Raw genomic sequence first — 22,042 nt, 5'->3', positions numbered from 1 at the left:
GGTTATCTCAAATTATGAGCAAAGCAAAGTCAGTCTCTGGCGAGGCGTCGGCCGTCCTCTCTGGGCGGACTTTGTTCTTCTCCAGTCTGATGGGAGGCGTAGGCTTCCCAGGGCTCGGATGTTCCTTGTGCAATTAATGCACTTGATCTTTTTTGATCCTTGACTGCACTTTCAAGCAGCACCGTAGCCCCATATTCAGAGCAATACAATTTCATTGGAATATGCCGTTACATTTGTCTTTGTTTTCCATCAGGTTGTGTTGCACAGACTCATGTTGAGCAGCTGTCTGCTGAGCCAGCGTCGCAGCAGGAAATGCAGGGATGTCACCTAGCCCCCTATACCAGGTAACACAAGAAAAAGGAGAGGAGGCTCCTTTCCCCTTCTGCTACCAGGAATGCTTTTAAAATGTCATGTTTTAAAAAGATGATCTCTTAAGTCAGATTGGGATACGAGGAAGAGGCAGGGCAGAGTGTGTTCGATAAGTCTGTGCATTTTTATAGCCATATAGGTGACGGTGTGTGGTGTCTATGGAGAAGTGTTGATTTGATCTTCATCAGCTCCCTCTCTCAGCACTACGTCCACATCAGCAGAAACACCACACTGCATCCGCTCACAGGTGAGTGTTGACAGAGCTCTTTATGTGAAATGTCTCCATCTAACACCTGCAGCACGAGGAATGCATACATCACATAAATCACAGGTTACATCCCATATTCATTGGGGTTGGTGTGTCAGACACTCCTTACCGAAGGACAGCGACGACTATATATACATTAAAAGTGAAATTACAGAATGCTTCACGGAAATTGGATGGAAGCGAAGCGTCGCACAGAGCGGCTGTGTGAAAACTGTTTTGTATTCATTAGAAAGGCGAGCGGAGTGGCAGAGAGTTAAATTGAGCTTTATAGCAGAGATACTGCAGAGTGCAGCAACACACCTGCACAGCTCACGAGACAGAACGAACCACCCACACCTCACGCAGGCGCAGAGGTGAAGGAGACAAACTTAAACACCTTGAAATAACATAAATATGGTTTCCAATCTGAACATAAACAAAGAGAAAAGTTAGAGTCTCTAAATGCATGCATTGTCATTTTGAACAAAACAAAGTACACAATGGGAACCAAGGTTTTTATACGTATGTGTGTATTTGTTTGGGAAGCTCAGCTTTGTTAAAATAATTACAAACTATTTGACTCCAGAATGGATCTCTGATCCTCTGGTTCAACTTCCTTCTTCTATTGGTCCATCTATCATCCCTAGCAAAGCTTGTTAGAGACTTTCTCTTTACTTCTACATCAAAAATAATCATAGACTGGAAATATTAAAGGGCAAAGCCGAAGTGTCATCACCTGTCTGTCCCGCCAGGGGGCGCTGGAGGCTCATCAGCAGCAGCAGCCGCCATGATGGAAACGCTGTCTCAGGCTAACTTTGAGTCAAGCTAACGACAGGCTGAGAGCACCCCCCCAGAGTGCGTACCGATCAAGACATGAGCTAATCACACCTATTTGGTGTTTTTGAGGTCAAGAGAGGACAGAGAGAAAGAGGTAAAACTACAGAGTGATATGGAGACAGGGGAGGACAGGTAGACAATATTTAATGATGAGAAAGAGAAGAGTGATGAGAGAGAGAGAGAGAGAGAGAGAGAGAGAGAAAGAGAGAGGAGTTCTTAAACTGTTGCATTCAGCTTGTTATTGCTCCTAATGAATCTGTACCAAAAAAACCTAAATCTTAATATTATATCTGATTGTAACGTCCTCATTTATAGAGCTCAGCAGTGACCACTTGAGGCGGCCATTTTGTTTATGTTGAATTCACAAGCATTGATTTGAATGATGTCATGTCGTCATGGTGATAGAATGTTTTGTTAAAAAACAGAGACCAAAGAAATTCTGGAACTGGTGACCATCAAGGCTGTTTAGAATCTCAGCTTTCAAGCATAAGTACAGACTCTGACCCGAACCCTCTTCAGTTCACGGATCCAGTCTGAGACGAACAGTTCGCACACTCATTCAGAGACGAACAGGTCACATACTCATTCAGAGACAAAGCATTCTCAAATAGACTCTTCAACAACAACACAAAGAGTACATCTAAAGCCCTGTTTCACCTACGAACAGTCATGCAGTACAACAGATCCCAGCGCAGGGAAGGAGGGAGCTGGCAGCACCACTGGCAGAACCAGGGTGTTCCCCATCGCCCATCATATCAGGGACACACACCCTACTGGCAGATGGTCGCTGACTTCAAGAAGGAACTGCAGCGTATGGAAATCCTTCTGAAAAAGGAGAAGGATCTGAACACAGCCGGGTCAGAACAAAACATCCTCAGTCAGAACATCATCAAGGAGTTGGAGGAAAGGTTGAATTTGGAGAAAGCCAAGAGGCTGGAGTGCGAAAAGGAGAACAAGATGCTGAAAGATGAAATGAAGCACTTGAATGTTTCCTCTGAGATCCAACCAGACACGCTTGATAACTCTTCTACAATCAAGGAGGAGCTCATCAGTGTCATCTCAGCACTCCAGGAGAAAGACTCCAGTGGCCCAAAGCTACAAGAATCCTTCGGCAGCGGCATCAAGACCTCCACGCAAACTCTGACCTTGAAGAACCAGCTGGAGCAAACGACCAGCAGGTGTCATGAGCTGTCCTCTAAACTGGCAGCACAAGAAGAGACCAACGAGAAGCTGCAGAAGGAGGTGGAAGACCTCCACAAGAAAGCTGATAGTGAAATGTTGAGCGTTGACGGTGTCCATACACAGCTGGATGAAGTCGACCATCAGCATTTAGAAGCAATCAGGAAGAACCAGATGTTCATCCAGAGCCTGGTAGGTGTCGCTGAAAAGTTGACCGCAGAGGGGGAGTCCGTGGTGCAGGAGACGGAGGAGATGAAGGAAGAGGTCCTGAGAGATGAGGAGTTAAAGAGCAGCTGCCTTGACCTGTCCTCCAGACTCAGAGCACAGGAGGAGACAAGTCAGGCGCTGCAGAAGAAGGTACAAGACCTCCAAAAACAAGAGGAGGCCCAGTGGTTGAGGGCTGAGAGCCTCCAGAAGGAAGTGGAGGAGCTCAGGCTTCAACGTGAGGAGAGTCTGGAGCTGTCCACTAAACCTGCAGCACAGGAGAAAGAACTGTGCGAGCAGGAGAAGATCTCTACTTGGAGGCAGATCAAGAAGGCCTGCACTCCAAGTAATCGTCGCCAATACAAGCATCAGAAAAAAACAGACTCTGCTCCGTATGTGACCACCTCAGCCTCTTCATCATCTCCCCAACCTCCAGCTGCCCCGACACACCGGCTGTAACAGGCCAAGCAGGCACAGTGGGGACATGTAGAGTCCTGACAGTCTGAAGCCTGCTGGTCTGGACTCGACGTGTTCACACTGGGTCTGCGTGGGTTTTTTTCTCCGGGACGCTCCGGTTTATTCCCACACATAAATTTGGACTCAATTAAAGATTTGGCACAAATTACAATAAAAGTTTTGTTCAATAATTTAAAAAGTTGTGATATAAATATTCTTTCTGTATTTTAACAGTGAAAAGTTAAAGTCTGTAAATGCAGGCATCATCATTTTGAACCAAACAAAGACACAATGGGAACCAGAAGGTTTTTAGATTCATGTGTATATTTGTTCAGAAAACATCTTTGGAAGCTCAGCTTTGTTAAAATAATTACAAACTATTTGACTCCAGAATGGATCTCTGATCCTCTGGTTCAACTTCCTTCTTCTATTGGTCCATCTATCATCCCTATCAAGGCTTGTTAGAGACTTTCTCTTTACTTCTACATCAAAAATAACCATAGACTGTAAATATTAAAGGGCAAAGCCTCAGTGTCATCACCTGTCTGTCCCGCCAGGGGGCGCTGGAGGCTCATCAGCAGCAGCAGCCGCCATGATGGAAACGCTGTCTCAGGCTAACTTTGGCTGTGTCCCATTCCAGAGGCTGCAGCCTTCGGAGGGCGTGGCCTTCGCGGTCCACGAAGGCCACGCCCTCCGTGGACCGCGAAGGCTGATCCACGCGGTCTCCGAAATGAGACGGTCTGATCTTCCTTCTTGCGTCACCAACTGTTCGGTCTCCTAGCAACCCTGACAGCGTCCGTTTCTGACAGATCAATACGTTCGTTTGTTTCATGGTGGAGAAATCCCAGCAGCATGAGAATAAGGCTGAGAGTCCGGCTGTCCAGCTATGGTCCAGCACAGGAACAGCCTGGGTTTGTTTTTTCTTTCAATAAAATTAAATGTAAATACCCCAATATAATAAATATAGAATATTAGCGATAGATTTTAAATAATAGAAATAGACTTGACCTTTTTGTGTTAAATAAATCAAAGTTTAGTTTAACTTCATTTCTGCTGGTTGTTTTTATTAGAGCTATACTAGTTCATGTTGATAATCTCCACAATAGACAGGATACTGTGAAGCAAGGTTGTAATAATTCTCTTCATACTGTTACCATTAGGTTATCATTTTTCTTAATTCCATCAGAAAGTCCATTTCCCTATAGTGCCAGGCTAACTGTATACAGTCTGGAAGCTATGAGGACTGGAAGAAGAGAAAACTCAGATGCTTCCAACCTGCTCTTGTATTTCTGATATTCTTACCTTGTTTTCCTGAGGCAAAGTACGAGCAGCGACTCCTTGATACTTATTCATCACTGGGACTGAAGCTTTATGTCACATCCTTTTATTTATCATTTTAAATATTGAAACAAGTCTGCTTATTGTCTGCTCTCTAAGTTAGGTAGCTGGCAGTACAGTAAATAATGTGCAATCTATATATTTTCTTGGAGGATTAAAGCAGTGTGCGACAGCGAGGAAACTCAGATTATTTTCTTGTGATTTAGTTTGCACCTGTAGTGAATCATGCTGCTTTTCTCCAAATGAGTTAATCAATGAATTACAAGTTATCAATTCAATTCTTTTCTTGTTCAATCACTTTCATGCATTCATAGTCCAGATAAAATTAAAACATAGATTAAAATAATATTAAACATAGCAAACATAACAAATATGTAACAAAATAAATCATTTCTATTTGAATTTTTTATTTATGTAGTTTTTCTATTAAACATTGGAGCAGGGAGAACTTCTTCTCCATCTGCTCCTCGCTCTCCTGCGCCCTCGTCTCTGCTGCCTCCTACTGAAACCTCAAGTCCTCTTTGATGGGGTCCATCAGCTGCCTATCGAAGTCCCTCTCTTTTCTCCTGCCTGGCTCTCCTCTCTTTCTCTCCCTGACCTCTCCTCCTCCTGGTCCCCCGCCTCGCTGGGCCCTGGTCTTGACCTCTCCTCCTCCTGGTCCCCCGCCTCGCTGGGCCCTGGTCTTGACCTCTCCTCCTCCTGGTCCCCCGCCTCGCTGGGCCCTGGTCTTGACCTCTCCTCCTCCTGGTCCCCCACCTCGCTGGGCCCTGGTCTGTCCTCAGGGATGGAGGCAATGAGGACAGGGGTTGAGGTGGACTGCCTCTGTTCCAACACCTCATCCATGAGGACAAACCAGGGCCAAACTCGCACCTTCTCCTGATCCTGGACACTTGCAGATGAAATTAATCATGACAGTTGACAACAACAGCAACAGAAATGTTAGCAAAAGTCAGTTTATTCATTCGTGTGAATATAACTTATATACATTCAATGTGAATGCACCGATGACATGTATTTCTTTTTAAGGTTGTCCCTTTTTTTTGGCCCTGGACACACTTCCAGCCCAGCCCATTGACTCCAGAATAGTTCCTGTTACAGAGAAAACACTAGAAAACGGAAAGCAGGTTTACACCAGGGTGAAAAATAACACACAGGCCTAAAAATCATTTATTTGGATGCCCTATTTTGGATTTAAAAAACAGAAAGTTAGTTTGCATCCATTATATTATCCATATTATTGTGGGCTTTACATGGGATGAGAACTAATTATAGCCTTAAGTACAAGATGGTTAAATGGTGATAATATGGTTGTTTTCCTTAATGTTACCTCCAAGCTAAGCTGGCTGTGTTCTTCACTCCTGTGAACAGATGATCATGTTTCCCCTGCAGCTGGACCATCTAAGCAGTTTGCTCCCTAAAATCAAAACATGTTTAAGAAATGTGACGTTAAATTATGCTTTACTCTGATTGGCTGCTGGAGTCAAATCAAACCGTCTAAGTTCACAACCCGTCGAAATGCTTTTAACTTGATCATTTGTGTGCGTAGCAAAGTCTGTTAACTCCACTAAAACAAAGTAAAGTAAGAAATAAACTAACGTTAACTCAACAAACATCAGGTCGAGTTGTAACTTTAGCCTAGCTTATCGCTAGCTTTACAGCATTAACGTTACAGCATCGTCAGTGAGCAGGAATCAACAAACATTAGGCTTTTCAGTCGCCTTCCTCTTTAAACATGGATATCGTTACCCATTTAAATGAAATAAAATCAAATACTTGCATTTAATAGTGAAATTCAGATCAGCTGCGCAGGTCGGGCTTGAGGATGCCATTGTTTACATTAATGTTGAACGTCCCTTGCGCGCAATGCATCTTGGGAAGGGAGCAAAGGCAAAGGATCCAACCGTTGAAGCCTCCAAAATCGGGGAAAGGAAGGCTGCATTTCTCGGCTGCATTCGAAGGAGCCGCTGAATTGGGACAGCACTTGTCGCGCCGGTGTGACGTAATCGGTCTTAGAATGCAGCCCACGAAGGCTGCAACCTCTGGAATGGGACACAGCCTGTGAGTCAAGCTAACGACAGGCTGAGAGCTGGAGCTGAGGCGGGTTTTAAGCCTCCTGACAAACCGTTACACGGCACCCACCTGTCAATCAGCTCAGCTACACGCCTTATTGTGAATAACTCTGATCCTTCATCCAATCAAAACTGATGAGTCATCAAAACATAGATCAGATTGTAACGTCCTCATTTACAGTGCTCAGCAGTGACCACTTGGGACGGCCATTTTGTTTATTTTGAATTCACCATATGATTTGAATGATGTCATGTCGTCATGGTGATAGAATGTTTTGTTAAAAAACAGAGACCAAAGAAATTCTGGAACTGGTGACCATTAAAGCCGTTCAGAATCTCAGCTTTCAAGCATAAGTACAGACTCTGACCCGAACCCTCTTCAGTTCACGGATCCAGTCTGAGACGAACAGTTCGCACACTCATTCAGAGACGAACAGGTCACATACTCATTCAGAGACAAAGCATTCTCAAATAGACTCTTCAACAACAACACAAAGAGTACATCTAAAGCCCTGTTTCACCTACGAACAGTCATGCAGTACAACAGATCCCAGCGCAGGGAAGGAGGGAGCTGGCAGCACCACTGGCAGAACCAGGGTGTTCCCCATCGCCCATCATATCAGGGACACACACCCTACTGGCAGATGGTCGCTGACTTCAAGAAGGAACTGCAGCGTATGGAAATCCTTCTGAAAAAGGAGAAGGATCTGAACACAGCCGGGTCAGAACAAAACATCCTCAGTCAGAACATCATCAAGGAGTTGGAGGAAAGGTTGAATTTGGAGAAAGCCAAGAGGCTGGAGTGCGAAAAGGAGAACAAGATGCTGAAAGATGAAATGAAGCACTTGAATGTTTCCTCTGAGATCCAACCAGACACGCTTGATAACTCTTCTACAACCAAGGAGGAGCTCATCAGTGTCATCTCAGCACTCCAGGACAAAGACTCCAGTGGCCCAAAGCTACAAGAATCCTTCGGCAGCGGCATCAAGACCTCCACGCAAACTCTGACCTTGAAGAACCAGCTGGAGCAAACGACCAGCAGGTGTCATGAGCTGTCCTCTAAACTGGCAGCACAAGAAGAGACCAACGAGAAGCTGCAGAAGGAGATGGAAGACCTCCACAAGAAAGCTGATAGTGAAGTGTTGAGCGTTGACGGTGTCCATACACAGCTGGATGAAGTCGACCATCAGCATTTAGAAGCAATCAGGAAGAACCAGATGTTCATCCAGAGCCTGGTAGGTGTCGCTGAAAAGTTGACCGCAGAGGGGGAGTCCGTGGTGCAGGAGACGGAGGAGATGAAGGAAGAGGTCCTGAGAGATGAGGAGTTAAAGAGCAGCTGCCTTGACCTGTCCTCCAGACTCAGAGCACAGGAGGAGACAAGTCAGGCGCTGCAGAAGAAGGTACAAGACCTCCAAAAACAAGAGGAGGCCCAGTGGTTGAGGGCTGAGAGCCTCCAGAAGGAAGTGGAGGAGCTCAGGCTTCAACGTGAGGAGAGTCTGGAGCTGTCCGCTACACCTGCAGCACAGGAGAAAGAACTGTGCGAGCAGGAGAAGATCTCTACTTGGAGGCAGATCAAGAAGGCCTGCACTCCAAGTAATCGTCGCCAATACAAACATCAGAAAAAAACAGACTCTGCTCCGTATGTGACCACCTCAGCCTCTCCATCATCTCCCCAACCTCCAGCTGCCCCGACACACCGGCTGTAACAGGCCAAGCAGGCACAGTGGGGACATGTAGAGTCCTGACAGTCTGAAGCCTGCTGGTCTGGACTCGACGTGTTCACACTGGGTCTGCGTGGGTTTTTTTCTCCGGGACGTTCCGGTTTATTCCCACACATAAATTTGGACTCAATTAAAGATTTGGCACAAATTACAATAAAAGTTTTGTTCAATAATTTAAAAAGTTGTGATATAAATATTCTTTCTGTATTTTAACAGTGAAAAGTTAAAGTCTGTAAATGCAGGCATCATCATTTTGAACCAAACAAAGACACAATGGGAACCAGAAGGTTTTTAGATTCATGTGTATATTTGTTCAGAAAACATCTTTGGAAGCTCAGCTTTGTTAAAATAATTACAAACTATTTGACTCCAGAATGGATCTCTGATCCTCTGGTTCAACTTCCTTCTTCTATTGGTCCATCTATCATCCCTAGCAAAGCTTGTTAGAGACTTTCTCTTTACTTCTACATCAAAAATAACCATAGACTGTAAATATTAATGTTTGAAGCCTGAGTGACGCCAGCCGTCTGCTCCTGCAGGGGGCGCTGGAGTCCCATGGATGGCGGTCTCCATGCTGGAAATCCTCCTCCGACAGGCTGAGAGCTGGAGCTGAGGTGGGTTTTAAAGCCTCCTGACAAACCGTAGACGTTATGTTTCGACTGTAAACACTGAATGGATGTAAACAAAGGTGGGGGGAAAAAAAATCCCAATTCCTTTCAATCACATTGTTACCTTAAGCGACAGCGCTGTGATTGCAGTGTTAAAATCCTGCGTCACGAAACAATGATAAAAATCCGTATCACTCCAGGCTCTGAATGTGGATTCTCCTTCCTTCTCTCTTTTATGAAGAAGCTTTTCTGACACGCTGTTAAATTTCCTCATTCATGCATGCAGCACATATGATGACTTATCCAACACAGTCCGGGCTCATATCTGAGTGTAATAGAGGTTTATGTCGCGAGCTGTAGATTAAAATCAGCCGTGCTGTCAGAAGGGTTTCCTGCACTCGTCACTGATCTCTGTTTAGATGGAACGAAATGCGTGAAGCCTTTCACACAGGAGACAGTGATCAATGAATGATGAGCTCACATTTCACATCATGTTGTGACTCGTCACACAGATGAAACATCCTCATAGTTCTGATCGTATGAATAAGTCTCAGTCAGCTGAGCCTGATTACAAAGGTGAGTTTATAGTGATGAAATGTAAAAGTTGTTCAGTGGCTGCTCGGAGCATCGGCACAGCACCAGCTGAGAGGATGGACATGGATGTACACGCTTTCTCTACACGTCGGGAAAAAAACGGATTTTATGAATAAAATCACTTGAATATTTCGACATTTAAAAATCTATTTCTTTTCAAAGAACTACAATATTTATTTATCTCTTCATTTGGCTCTATGGGCCCTGACACAGCGAGGAGATCGTCGGCCGTTTGTCTTATTTGAACCGTCGGTGAGCGGTCGTCGTCCGAGGTTTTTGCGGCTGCATTGCTACCCGTCGGCTCCCGTCGACCTTCGGGAACGCTTCTTGATCATCTTGTGTTTTCACCCATTTAGTGCAGTTTCTCCTTATTTGCTGCCTCCGCCTCTCCTGTTCATATTTCTGTGAAAGAGTACGGGCGCCATTTTCAACTTTTTATCAGACATTATTCTCGGCTACTTTTAAAATGAGGGTGAGCGACAGTGGCGTCCCCTCGTGTCATAAAAACGGACCAGCGCCACCTGCTGGCCTGGAGAGTTGTTTCCTTTTATTCGTGTGCAGAACGGACGTAGTGGTTGGCCGAAAACGTGAGGCGACACCACAGTTCATTCACCTCCAGTTCTTTGCCTTTGTGCGTTTTTCTCTCTGTAGTAACCTTTCCTGTTACAGAACCTTTTCCTGTCAGGAAGTAAATCCATTTAAAACAAGTTCTCTCACAGAACAGCTTCACCAATAATTAATTAACGACCTCCTTAAGAGAACACAAACGATACCGATGATGTGGGCTTAATAGAATCCAGAAAGTCCAGTGTCTGAGGATTGCAGTGATTTAAATTGAATCCCACATGCAGCCAGGGAACGACTAACTCAGGTAGATTTTCTTCTTCCATTTCGACCTTATTCATTCGTGTGTGACTGGTAAAAATTCAAGGCAGAATTCCCTCTGTATTTGCAACACGAGGTTACAGTAGTTTTAAAACGCTGTGATTTCAATCAGCTTTTCATGAGTATTGGATTCTTTTTCTGAACTTCATCCTCCTCCTCCTCCTCCTCCTCCTCCTCCTCCTCCTCTGTCAGTGTGGAGGTGGTAGCAGAGCGCTCCTCTTCCCAGCTCACCTCAGAGACCCAACATAGACATCCATTAAAGAACTTCATAAATGTGTGCAAAATGGTGTTTGAGCTAATTCAACATGAAGTTTAATAGGACGCTATAAAGAAAAAAATGAAACATTTTCTTTTGCAAAGACAGTTTCTGGTTCTTGCTCGGTGTGTACAGATGAAGTGCATTAAAGGAACACTGTGCGACTTTTTGATCCAGTAGATGTCACCAGCATGAAACAAACTGCTAGCTGCTATTTGCTAATAAAAGAGAGAGCTTTAAAGATACGTACATTGCTGTATGTTAAAATACCCCACTGGCCAAATACAGATGATCCTTCTGGCTCCATTTTCATTTCATGCTTTAGCTCTGTGTGCTGTGAAAGGATGGATGAAGAAAAAGTGGCTCCTGTGTTTAAAGATGGCGCCCCATTCATTCCCATTAAAGTTGCATAATGGGCACATACACAGGAACGGATTTTCACACGTGCTTATTTTAGGGTCATTAAACAAGAGCACCGAAAGCGAGCGGAAGAAGAAGAAGAAGTTTGAGCATCGACCATGTGCAAAGATGAGTGAGAAGCTGACACATCCCGTAAAGTTACAGAGGTCATGTCTGCTTTCTATTTATTTATTTATTGTCCATTCCTGTTTTATTAGTCCTGTTTGTCTCTGTCTTTGAGAGTCCGCTCCTCGTGTTCACCTGTGCAGTGTTGCTAACTTGGAGACTTTCTTGCTAAATCTGCCGACTTTCCCTTTCCTCTTGTTGACTTTTTTTCGTCAGAAGCTACTCGTGACAAATGTATGTTGAGAAGTGATGTCCTATTTCGATGGCAAAAGAAGCTAAAAACCATGAAGATCAACAAAAGAGAATTAATTTCTAGTTCAAAACACATTTTGTTTCTTTTCTTTTTACTTCCCTTTTTTGTCTCTCTTAAAACGCCATTTCTCTACTACACCATTAATTACCATTACGTGCTTATTGCCAATTATGCAAACTAGTCAATGACGTCATCTAGCGACTTCTAGGACAGCCAATAGCGACTTTCCTTCTAGAGGATTTGGCTACGCTGCACCTGTGTCTCGTTAGTCGCTGATTGTCTGCGTATTTAGCCGTGCTGCTCGGGTCAGTGAGTTTGTAAAGTCTGAGAGAATAGTTGATGCTACAAAGGTGATCAAAGGAATGTAACTGTTTCATTAAGATTAGAGCAAAAAGTGAGACGTGCAATACGTGAATTATTCAAAAAGGATTTTGATTTTTGCCGTTAAAGTGATGACGATTCTGACGTCACGCTGCAAGTCGGATACTTAATTAGTTTCCTGATTTCCGAGTTGTTGTTCCGACTTGAGCAGCTGTTCATGTGCTTTTACAATTCAGAAACTCATTTTTCCGATGTGTCCAACACCGCATGAATGCACCACGCAAATCCAGTCGGTCCTCCCTCATGTTGCCAGTCCATACTGTGTTCCTGGTGTCCAGCCTTTTCCTTCCAGTTAGCCTTCTAGTGTTTTTATTTTTACCTTACCTGCCTTCTAGTTTTTGTCTTTTACCTGCTAATTTTGGATTTGCTTTTTCTCCTCTTTATGCTTCCCTGTGTAGTAAACTCTGCTTTTACTGAATCTGGTCCTTTTATCTGTGTGGCTCTGTTCAAAGTCAGATTTGATTTAATTTGAACGTGCCTTATCTTGGTTGTAAATACTTAATGTAAGCATGGGAGCAGCAACGTACTGCATTTAGGCATCGAGTCGAGCTGGTCTCAGGCAGGATTCACGTGTTCTCACATAGGCTCCACATTTATTTCTCTTTTTATAATTCCCTTCAGAAAAAAAGAATTGAAACTTTCAGCGTTCATATGAAAGTTGTCGAAGGTCAAATAAACACTGCTGGCTTCTGTCCTTGGCTGGTGGTTATTTACACAGTGCTTAGCTCTGGAAACGAGGAAACACAACAGCAGCAGTTACAGACACGGCCTTATGCTATGATTAATTTGCATCCAGCTTTATTACTCGATGTGATCCTCTCACAGGAAGATGAATTAAAGAGCAGCCGGGGCCGCAGATTTAATTAAGATTCAGCGCTCACCTTTCGCCGAGGTACCTTTGTTACTTCATTCTAATTAGACCGCGGACCTGGCTAAGTGCTGGAATTTAAAGCTCGACACTCTGCTGATATCCTTGCTTTGCCCTCCAAGTAACCACTCTAATTATTCCAATATTACAAAGCCAATGTGTGGGAAATATGTTCATCAACATGTGCCTATAGGTTATACTGGGCTAAAGGCAATATTTATTATTGCATCAATGTGAGGGAATCTCACCGACAGGCTCTACATCAGAGCGGGAAAAATACTGAAGGTGGAATATACGTTAGCTACCTTCGACTGCAGCTTCCTGATGACCTTGACTACCTGTGCTAACTTAATGTAGCATCATCATCATTGTTAACACCCCACAGAGCAGTGGCTTTAGCTGTGAAGTCTTGTTATCATCAAAATGTACCAAGTAGGCAGTTTGAAGTACGCCTGATGGTGGAGCCCAAGAAACACCTCAGGAGGTCAATAATATAATGCAGGATGAGTGCTTAAAGCTCTGCATAAAGAGCGTGTATGTTCACACACACTCCTGAAAATGTCTCGAGAATTTCAGCTCAACATAAACAAAGAGAGCACAGAAGAACCTGCTGGAGAACAGAAAACATGGCGCATGCTAACGGGCTTTGGACTAGCACTGATGCAGGGAACAAGATGGGATCTCCTCGTTATATCCCGCTGTGCTCTCACATCAGCTTCTTTGGATTTAATGCTGATAAGTTACTAAGGGTACGAAGGGTACTGACCCCTAATGCAGATGGATCACTTAAAAGAACACATGCCCCGAGCTCCCTCTCAAGGCTCGGTGTTTCCCTCTTAGTAGAGGAGCAGTGGATGGTCCGCCCAGCTCCTGTAGGCGACACCAGCTTCACTGATAATCTGTTAATAACATTCAGGCAGGAAACGATGGAAGTACTTCTCTATGGAACGCTGCTGCAAATAAGCAGGAAGTGAAGATTAATCAATAACAGCTTGTTTTAATGGAGGCAACAAAAGGCTGTTCACCTTGTTCAGGTTACGTGCATCACTACTGGGGAAAGCTTGTCGCGCAGAAAGAACTTACTGAGGCTGATGATGGAGGTGATGAAGAGGTTCGCTAAATTTGACGAGTCCAGCCTTGTGTTGTGCTCAACTGACTGCTTCAAAGGCAAAGTTTGGATTTATTTTTTTAAAGTTGTGAATCTTTATTTAGGCTGCAGGGTGGTGCAGTGGTTAGCCTCACAGCGAGGTTATCCCTGGTTCAAATCCCTGTTGGACACGGGCCTCTCTGTGTGGAGGTTGCATGTGGGCTCTTCCTCCCACCGCCCGGTCTTAAGGTCCATTGGCGACTCTACATTGGCTGTAGCTGTGAATGTGAGCGTGGCTGGTTGTCTGTCTCATCTTGTAAGTCAGCACTGTGATTGACTGGCGACCACTCCAGGGTGTTCCCCGCCTCGCCCAGCTGGGATCGGCTCCAGCCCGCTGCCGCCGGGAGTGGGAAAAGTTGCTGGAAAAAGACGGTGAAAATCAAAATTTAAGTTTGGAGATTGAGTGAGTGACATCAGAGTTTATCCTGCAGAGTTTCCCAGTTTGTGACTTCGCTTGAAGTGACAGTTTGAAAAAAAAACAACATAAAAACGTCCAGGGCTCAAATGTTTTGGAAGCCTGTGAGCGTCGTCTGTGTCGACGTCTATATGCAGATCAATCATCTGTAAATCTGATTACAAAACTCAGGATTGACAGGCGCGTGGTCGCAGACGACGCTGCCGGTGACATTTGAAATCCTTCGGTAATAAACAGACTGAAAGTAGGAAAATGATGCGCCGGTGTTGGAGACGGTACAGCGGACAACGTGATTGACATCTCAATATACAGCACATGCAGGGTGTAGATTTAATCTGAATGTGAGCATCCTGACTCATTCGTCGCCTCTGAGCGAACACTGAGCTCATCAGGACGCTGACAGGTCCATTTCTGCTGCTCGCTCAGATTGCATTATGACTCCATCTGCTGTATGACAGCCCCAGTCCCTGCGGTCCAATCCGCAGCCTCCCCGACGTCAGACCTCTGCAAATTAATCATTTTACTTCATTAATAATTCAGACCAAGAATCAGAAGTTACACGCGACCCTCTGTAGCTTACACAAAAGACCTGAGTGACATGATTCAGGAGAAAAAGGAGCTTCTGGGCGAGCTGCGATAAGAGAAGATTCGTCTTTCAGTCCACGTCTCTCTCTCATCCTCGACTCTGCAGGAATCTGAATTCTGCTTTTACACTTCATCTGTTACTTGTGAGCTGATTTATAATTGTTATGTGGGGACTCTGAGCGTATAATACAACACACATTTCTGTATTAATAGATCATATCTCCTCTTTATCACGGACTTCACCAACAAAGATCATCAGAAAACCCCGTCACCATGTGCGCTCCACACAGATGCTTCCTCTTGTCAGGTTACAAAGTTAATGTTGGTTTCTCTCAGTAGTGGCTCTAAGGTCGTTTAATATTTTCTTTTATTTCAAGAAATGTCACCTTGAACATATGGAACGAACGTCAAGAAATCCTTTTTGTGGGATTAGCAGCAGCTAAGTTTTTCAATTCAATTCAAAAAACTTTATTTGTCCCCGGGGGTCAAGGTTTTTTTTTTTTTCAGCCCATCTGTTGTCTGTGTGAGCCTGTACTGTTAAAGACACCACTGCCTGTTAAGATACCTTTATTTTGTATCCCTGTGGTCACTTCCTGTTTTATTTTGTTATCTGCTGCTCTCTTTAGTGCGTCATGCTTTCCAGCCTTGTTTTTGTTGAGTTTTGGTCGCCTGGTTTTTTCACTTCATGAACTGGACTTTGGGATTTTGTGGATTTGACCTTGTTGGATTTTTCGGCCTTCCTGCGTTACGACCTCCCAACGTTTCAGTTAAAATGTTTCCTCTGCATTGAGTGTGGTTTTTACCTTGTTCAGCACATATTAACCCTTTAACAACATATTATTGTTTTTCTATAGATAAAAGAAAGCAAGCAAGTCCTTCAGTGAATTCCTTTCATATTCAAGTGATGACATTTAGCTTCGTTGCATTTTTTCAGATCTTTAAACTAAAAAAATGAAAGTTGACTCCCTCGTAGCTTAATTTAATATCTACTATATTGTAGTCCAGATTTTGTTTAATTTTTTTACTCAATTCAATCAATCTGACCTGCTGACAGCAGTGGAGGAGAGAGAAGCTTCAAACTAAAGCATATAGTGATAAAAATACTCAGGACCCCGGTCCACCTTAGTGGTTTTTTCCCGCGCAGAAAAGCGCTGGCTGTGCTCTCAGGAATCCTGGAGAAGAAAGCCCTGTACATCCTTCCTATCTAACAGTCTGTTGACAGCCACCGCTGTATGACCGACTGTTGCTTGTTTCTGCAGAGAAAAGTCTTTCTGTCCACACAGAGCAGGCAGGACGTGGGTACATGACACGATCCGTGGGACCAAAAATAGGAGAAAGATAATTTGGAAAGAGCGCCAGTGATGCTTTTTCTCCAGGCGCCCGTCTGCTCCTGTAAACGCTCTCTGCTTATTACAAACTATTCACAAAAAGAAAAAACTGGAGGTGGACTAAGGGCCTTCGATTTCAAGGAAAGACTCCAAATCCCACCACGTTTCAGTAAATTTATTCAATATTCTAGGATTTAATGTTGATTCCATTTTCATTGTAATTCTGTGATTCTGTCCGTGCTTCTTCCTCATCACAGACATCACGAGGCCACATTTAAAGCCTCTCTTCTTCAGTAGGTCAAACATCTTCAGACTTGTTGAAAAGTTTTCCAAAGTCCCCCTGAGAGTGCGAGGCCGTACGTGAAACGTATTTCTTAATAAGACGCTCCTTATTAAAAGATTCATCAGCTGTGGCTGGAAACGCGTGGACCCATTTTGTGGGTTGACAGATGCCCTTTGGTTAAATGACTCTCCCTGCTGAGCTTGCCCGCTGAAACATCTATCAGCCGGCCTCAGAAAGTCGATACAATGAGAGCTGCCTGCAAATGAACACATTTACCACTTCACTTGTCGGCCTCACCTCTGCAGGGCAGCGCTCGCGGGAACAGAGAGAGAGAGAGAGAGGGACAGTCTTTGAAGGCTGCCTGGTAGAAATAAAGGACGAGTTTGGACCTAAAGGAGGAGGAGAGAGAGTCTCACTTCCTGCGCTCTCCTGTCGGCCTCCTCTGTTGTCGACACTTCTTCAAAGCTGCAGATCAATGGACGTCCTGCGAGCCGTTCGCTGTGTGCTGACCAGCAGCTTTCATTACAAACACCTCCGATGCTCCGAATGGAGAACAGAGCCAAATGTGAGAATTGGATGTCTTTGTGTTCGAGTTCGGAAAATACCTCAGCAGCTCTCTCTTCCACACAGACAGTTCCAACGCAACTCTCTTTATCTGTTACTGTATTCATGCCTTGTTATGTCAGTTGTGTTTTTCTTTTTTAAATTTGCAAAAAAGCAACAAGCAACAGGATGTAACCCGTCCACAAGTCGTTTCAGAAGTTGATAGCACAATAACTCTTTTAAATTGCATGTTTCTATTCATACATTTCTCCAAGTTTAAGTCTATTTTCAATTATTTAATATTATTCATATAGGGGGCCTTCTAAATCTTGTTTATCTATCTTTGAACAGGGAGAACGTGTTTCTTTATTCCGTAGCCCGTTTCATCTCTCGAGAGCTGCTTGCGGCTTTGCAGCAGCATGGAGTTATAAAAAGAAGTCGAGGACGAGAGGATGGTGGGAGATTCAGCTCAGAGTGGCAGAGCAAGAAGAAGAGTGGTTAAATCTGCTGCACATTTAGTTCATATTGCATGCTGGGTTTGGCCTCTGCAGGTCAGCTGCTGTCATCTGTTTCACTTTCCTTACTGGATCCCGTCAGTGCAAACATCAGTCTTTAAAAAAAATACATTTGCATGTGTTTTTGTCAGACAGTGTTGTTGTTAATGTCCTCACACTGCCTCTGAACCGTAATGAAACACGGAGAGTTAAAGCTGAACAAACTGCACAAACACGGAGCTGCTCTTCCTCAGCTGCAGACACCTGGGGCTAATTTACAGCTCAGAAGTTCAGCTTCACCTTCACCGTTAATTCCACCCAGCGCTCCTCTTCTCCTGTCACCCCCACTTAGAACCCGTGCACTCTGCCGAGAGGTCACTGTCGCCGACCTGACTCTTCTGACGTCTGGGGCAGGGAAGAGGACGACCAGCCGTCTCCGCTCTCCCCGCCGTGACCCCTGGTGACCTACAGGTGTGTTTTTCAGGTCGTCCAGCCAATTAGGGGGCTCATGTGTATGCAAAGGTAGCAGCGCTCATTAAACCAGCATGACTTCAATCTTTAAAAGCCCGACGTACAGGATTTTTTTTTTTTAGAAGTCAGAGTGAAAACAGGATGATTTGTGTGGATGCTATACTGCAGCATGTCTTCATTAAGCTCTTTTTAATTGGTTTTAAGTTTGTCATCATGTCAAAAGTTGTCCGATTTCTGACACATATTTCATCTGGAGTCTGTTAACTCATTAGTTTGTCTGCGTGTGTTTGCATACAGCACTTGAGATAAGAGCCCGCATTTCACTGAGGGCAAAACAGCAACCGGGTCAAAACACCGACTCCAATTAAGGAGAACTGCTCGTCACTCCAGCGTAAGCAGAACCATCGAAGATGTTTTCCCCTTTTTTCTGATCTTAAAGTAACGAGTGCCACAAGGGCAACATGTTGACCGAGTGAACACAGCTGATGAAGTATGTTACACTGCTCGTGTTGCACCCTTGGTAATGAACCGGGTCAGAACTCGTCCTTCACTCTGTGTAACTTTTATTCAAGAAATGCAAGCTTCGTTCTTCAGCTTAAAATCCTACTTTTTTCAGTCTCTCTTAAAGGGCCAGTGTCATCTTAAAAGGTGAATAAAACATACAGGATTTACTATTTAAAACTTTTACTGAAGAACTTTAGAAATATAAATTCACAGAATCACTTCTGGAAATTAAATGAGTTTAACGAATCATACTGATCACTTATAATATTAATATTAGCATGTTACACTTAGCCATGCATGACTTTGGGCTTTTCCCCAGCTATCGTATGATCCACAATATTTTGTCTTTGGGATGAAATAAATAAATGATGCCTCAAGCTGCTGCTGCTTCTTCTACCTCCCCCTACAAGTCAGTAAAAACAGCATTTATATCAGCAAGTCGTCCTGATGTGAAACTTTTAGTTCCACTCTCACGAGCCTGTCCTTCACCAAGCGTCAAATTACGACCCATATTTACATTTTAGAGGCAAGCGACCTCTAGCGGACGTATAAATAACCTCAGCTCGGTGAATATGTGTTTATCATCGAATGACGTTTGACCCCTAACCCTAAGCCAAGTCCAAGCTAGCTAACTTTTTTAGTTAATTAGCACTTACCTTGGTCAGCGCATCAAGCAGTGTGAGGGTGCAGGGTGACGATTTACGAGCATTTCTCCAGTTCGCCAGTCGGGGCGCTAATTTAGGAAACGCTCCTATGGGTCGTATTACGTGACAGACGACCTCTACGGTCGTGTAGGTTGGAGGACTTTTGTTGGTCAACAGCCAGCGGCTGCGTTCTCCATCTGCAGCACGGAGAGCACAGCCGGAGTGATGAGTGACACATTCACTGTTGGCTCTCTATAAACCTCATCAACACATTAACAAACACATACGGGTGTTTTATTCTGAAAATAAACCGGATGTTTTATTGTCGTGTCTGTGTCCGACTTCCTGTCCCGCTTGTTCTTTTCTCTGCTAAATTGATGCGTCGTGCTCCAGCGTCCAGCAAAGCCTTGTGTCTCTGCTCTGGAGCCAGTGGAAGCACGTGAACACCGATCAGCTCGTGACAGTCTGTGTGGCGTGAGGTCGCTCCTCATGAGCGGAGGCTGGAGCCCTCCAAGCGGACGACCCGGGTTCAAGTCCTACCTGTGGTTACCTTCTCGCATGTCATTCTCTACTCTGAGTGTCCTCTGAAGCAAAGACAAAAAAGCCCCGAGAACATTTCTTCAAAAAAAGTAGCAGAAGAATCGTCCTAAAAAGATCCAGTTCTTACATCACTAAACAGAACAGACGCCACTCTGTTGCACTTTACAGAAGAATTATAAACAGATATACTTCACATGTGTGAGACAAGTTTATCACAGGCGGTCATTTTGAAAAGATAAAACAGCGAAGTAGCTCAGGAGGAAACTTCATCTTCAGCTCAATCAGTGTTCAAACGGTCACAGGGCCCAAACACGTAAAAGTGGCTTCAGACGTTTAATCAAACCACAGTCTCTTCACCGATGTTATCCTGTACTTTAAAAAATGTCGTAATGCTTCTATTTAAGAATGATTCTTGGTAAAATGACACCGACGACAGCTCATTTGTTCTCATCAGGACATCCTCAGTGAAAATCTGCATCTCTTAAAGGTCACTCTTCCTCAAGCTGTCACATCACGGGACAGAGTCTCGTCGACTGCGCCGCTCTCCTCTCCTCTCCTGCTGCATCGCTGCTCACCGTGACGTTACTTCATTTCTTTTTTTTCATTTTAAAGAGAGAAGTTATTAAAATGACATTGTTGTCAAGAAGTCTAAAGGACAAACCGAGCCAAGTTCATTAAATCAATGGATGTGAAGAGGTGCTTTAAAATGAGAAATGACATGCATAAATGAGTCATAATGCAGAGCCGCAGTGACGCCTGGCACTAATGTATGCCTTTATAAGAATCTCATTACTTACGCACAGACACATCCAGCTTCCTTCTGTGACACTGATCTCCGTCGACATGAGTAAGATTGAAATGCCATCCAAAGAGCCTCGCAGCACTAATTGACATTCAGCAGAAATAAATAAGAGCGTCTCAGCATGTCGATGTGATGATGCCAATCATCGAGTCCCGCACAGGGGATGGATCGAGTAGGGCGGGGTCAAAGCCAGCCAGAAAGTGTCTGATTGGAGAAATGTTTCAGATCAGTCTGAGGGAGAGCACGTCGCTCCTCAGACCGCCGACGCTAAAGCGCAAAATCCTGCAGTTCATCGAGTGTCCACTTGAGGCTCTCTCCAAGATCCTGGGAAGTCACCTACACACCACATTCAACAAAAGCCAGTTTTACAGCAGACATTAACATGTTTACAGCCTGTTTTAAAAAAACAATATTGCTTTTAAAAAGTTATTTTCCTCATGGGCTGAATCGCTGAACGGTGAATTTTGTTCTAACGCATCTGTTTTGATTTAAACAAGGATAAGTTGTTCGCAATAAGGCGGGAAGCGTGCAGTGTAACTGTTAAAACACGCCTCCAGCTCTCAGCATTTCCAGCATGGTGGCTCCCGCCAACGAGCCCCCCCCCCCCCCCCGTTTTCCCTACATGACACGAGTAACCCGAATGTCTTTCAGCTGATGCACGACACCATCTAACCCCATTCTGACTCCAGTCTGACCAGGTGTGAACTGAATCAGCGTCATGCCTCACTTTTTTCCAGCTAGGTTAAAAAAATTGCAAATGAATCAAAGTGTGTGTGAATGTGTGTGTGCTGCTCAATGCCCTCACAGCAGCTGCCCTGTTTTCTAATTGCTTCCATCTTGCAGCTGAAATAAGACAGAATTCCTCTCCATCCGTCCACGGGCCGAGCAGCTCGCACGGATCAATGCAGGACTCGCTTCTTTGAAAATTGAGGAGCCGTCACAAATAATTCATCAGAGTGTGTTCGGGGTGGAGTGTGTGTTTATGCGCCTGCGTGCTTCGGCGCACACACCTCCAAGAAAATACAGTGTTATTTCACCAGCTGTGTATCATGTGGAGGGGACAGGAAGTCATTGGGCTGCAGGTAAATCAAAAGTAAGTGCTCCTCGGAGATGTCGATAGCCTTCCCCCCCTCCTGCATTAGTTTCAGTCAATGACAGCTCGCGTCTCCTGCTTCTGCCCACTCAACACTTCAGACTGAGAGTAATCAGAGCTGGCACTACATGTGTAATTACCAGCAATAATAGAAAACCAGATTAGATTTGATTGATGCAAGATTAATGAGGATTAATTAGCCAAAACAATTTCAGAACGAGGAGTTAGACGAGGAGGCACACCAGCGTTTCAGACACTTTGTGTTTCTGTGTCTGGAGGTGGAGGCAGGTTATGTCCATCCTCCTCCACCCAGAACATCCAGGGCCTCCAAATGGACATGCAGAATGTGCCAACAGATCTTTGGATAAAAAGGGCTGAATAGATTAAATACTACACACGCAAC

At 44.4% G+C, this 22,042-nt stretch overlaps 1 protein-coding gene and 1 long non-coding RNA gene across 3 annotated transcripts in view; one reads left to right on the top strand and one right to left on the bottom strand.

Moving 5' to 3' along the window:
- Nucleotides 1-295: 295 nt before the first annotated feature.
- The window catches only part of LOC306840938, a 62,188-nt gene continuing 40,441 nt past the window's right edge, over nt 296-22,042 (top strand). Inside the window, exons 1-2 of the long non-coding RNA XR_013781403.1 lie at nt 296-344; nt 509-616. This is a non-coding gene — a long non-coding RNA (uncharacterized lncRNA). The remainder of the gene's footprint in view (nt 345-508; nt 617-22,042) is intronic.
- LOC306840935 (uncharacterized protein) lies at nt 3,927-6,500 on the bottom strand. 2 transcript variants are annotated; one of them, XR_013781402.1, is made up of 3 exons: nt 6,404-6,500; nt 5,958-6,040; nt 3,927-5,519 (listed from the first exon to the last, which is right to left on the bottom strand). XR_013781402.1 is itself a non-coding variant. In XM_079370530.1 (2 exons), the coding sequence occupies exons 1-2, from the start codon at nt 6,026-6,028 to the stop codon at nt 5,165-5,167; spliced, it is 426 nt and encodes a 141-aa protein (XP_079226656.1). In that variant the 5' UTR covers nt 6,029-6,394; the 3' UTR covers nt 3,927-5,164. The 2 variants fall into 2 exon arrangements, 1 of the variants encoding a protein (XP_079226656.1); XM_079370530.1 differs by lacking the exon at nt 6,404-6,500 and having other exon boundaries at nt 5,958-6,394.

The sequence above is a fragment of the Symphodus melops genome, assembly GCF_947650265.1.
Source record: "Symphodus melops genome assembly, chromosome: 19".
Taxonomy (NCBI): Eukaryota; Metazoa; Chordata; class Actinopteri; order Labriformes; family Labridae; genus Symphodus; species Symphodus melops.
The sequence above is the reverse complement of the archived record's forward strand: the minus strand, read 5'-3'. Positions and strand labels throughout refer to the sequence as shown.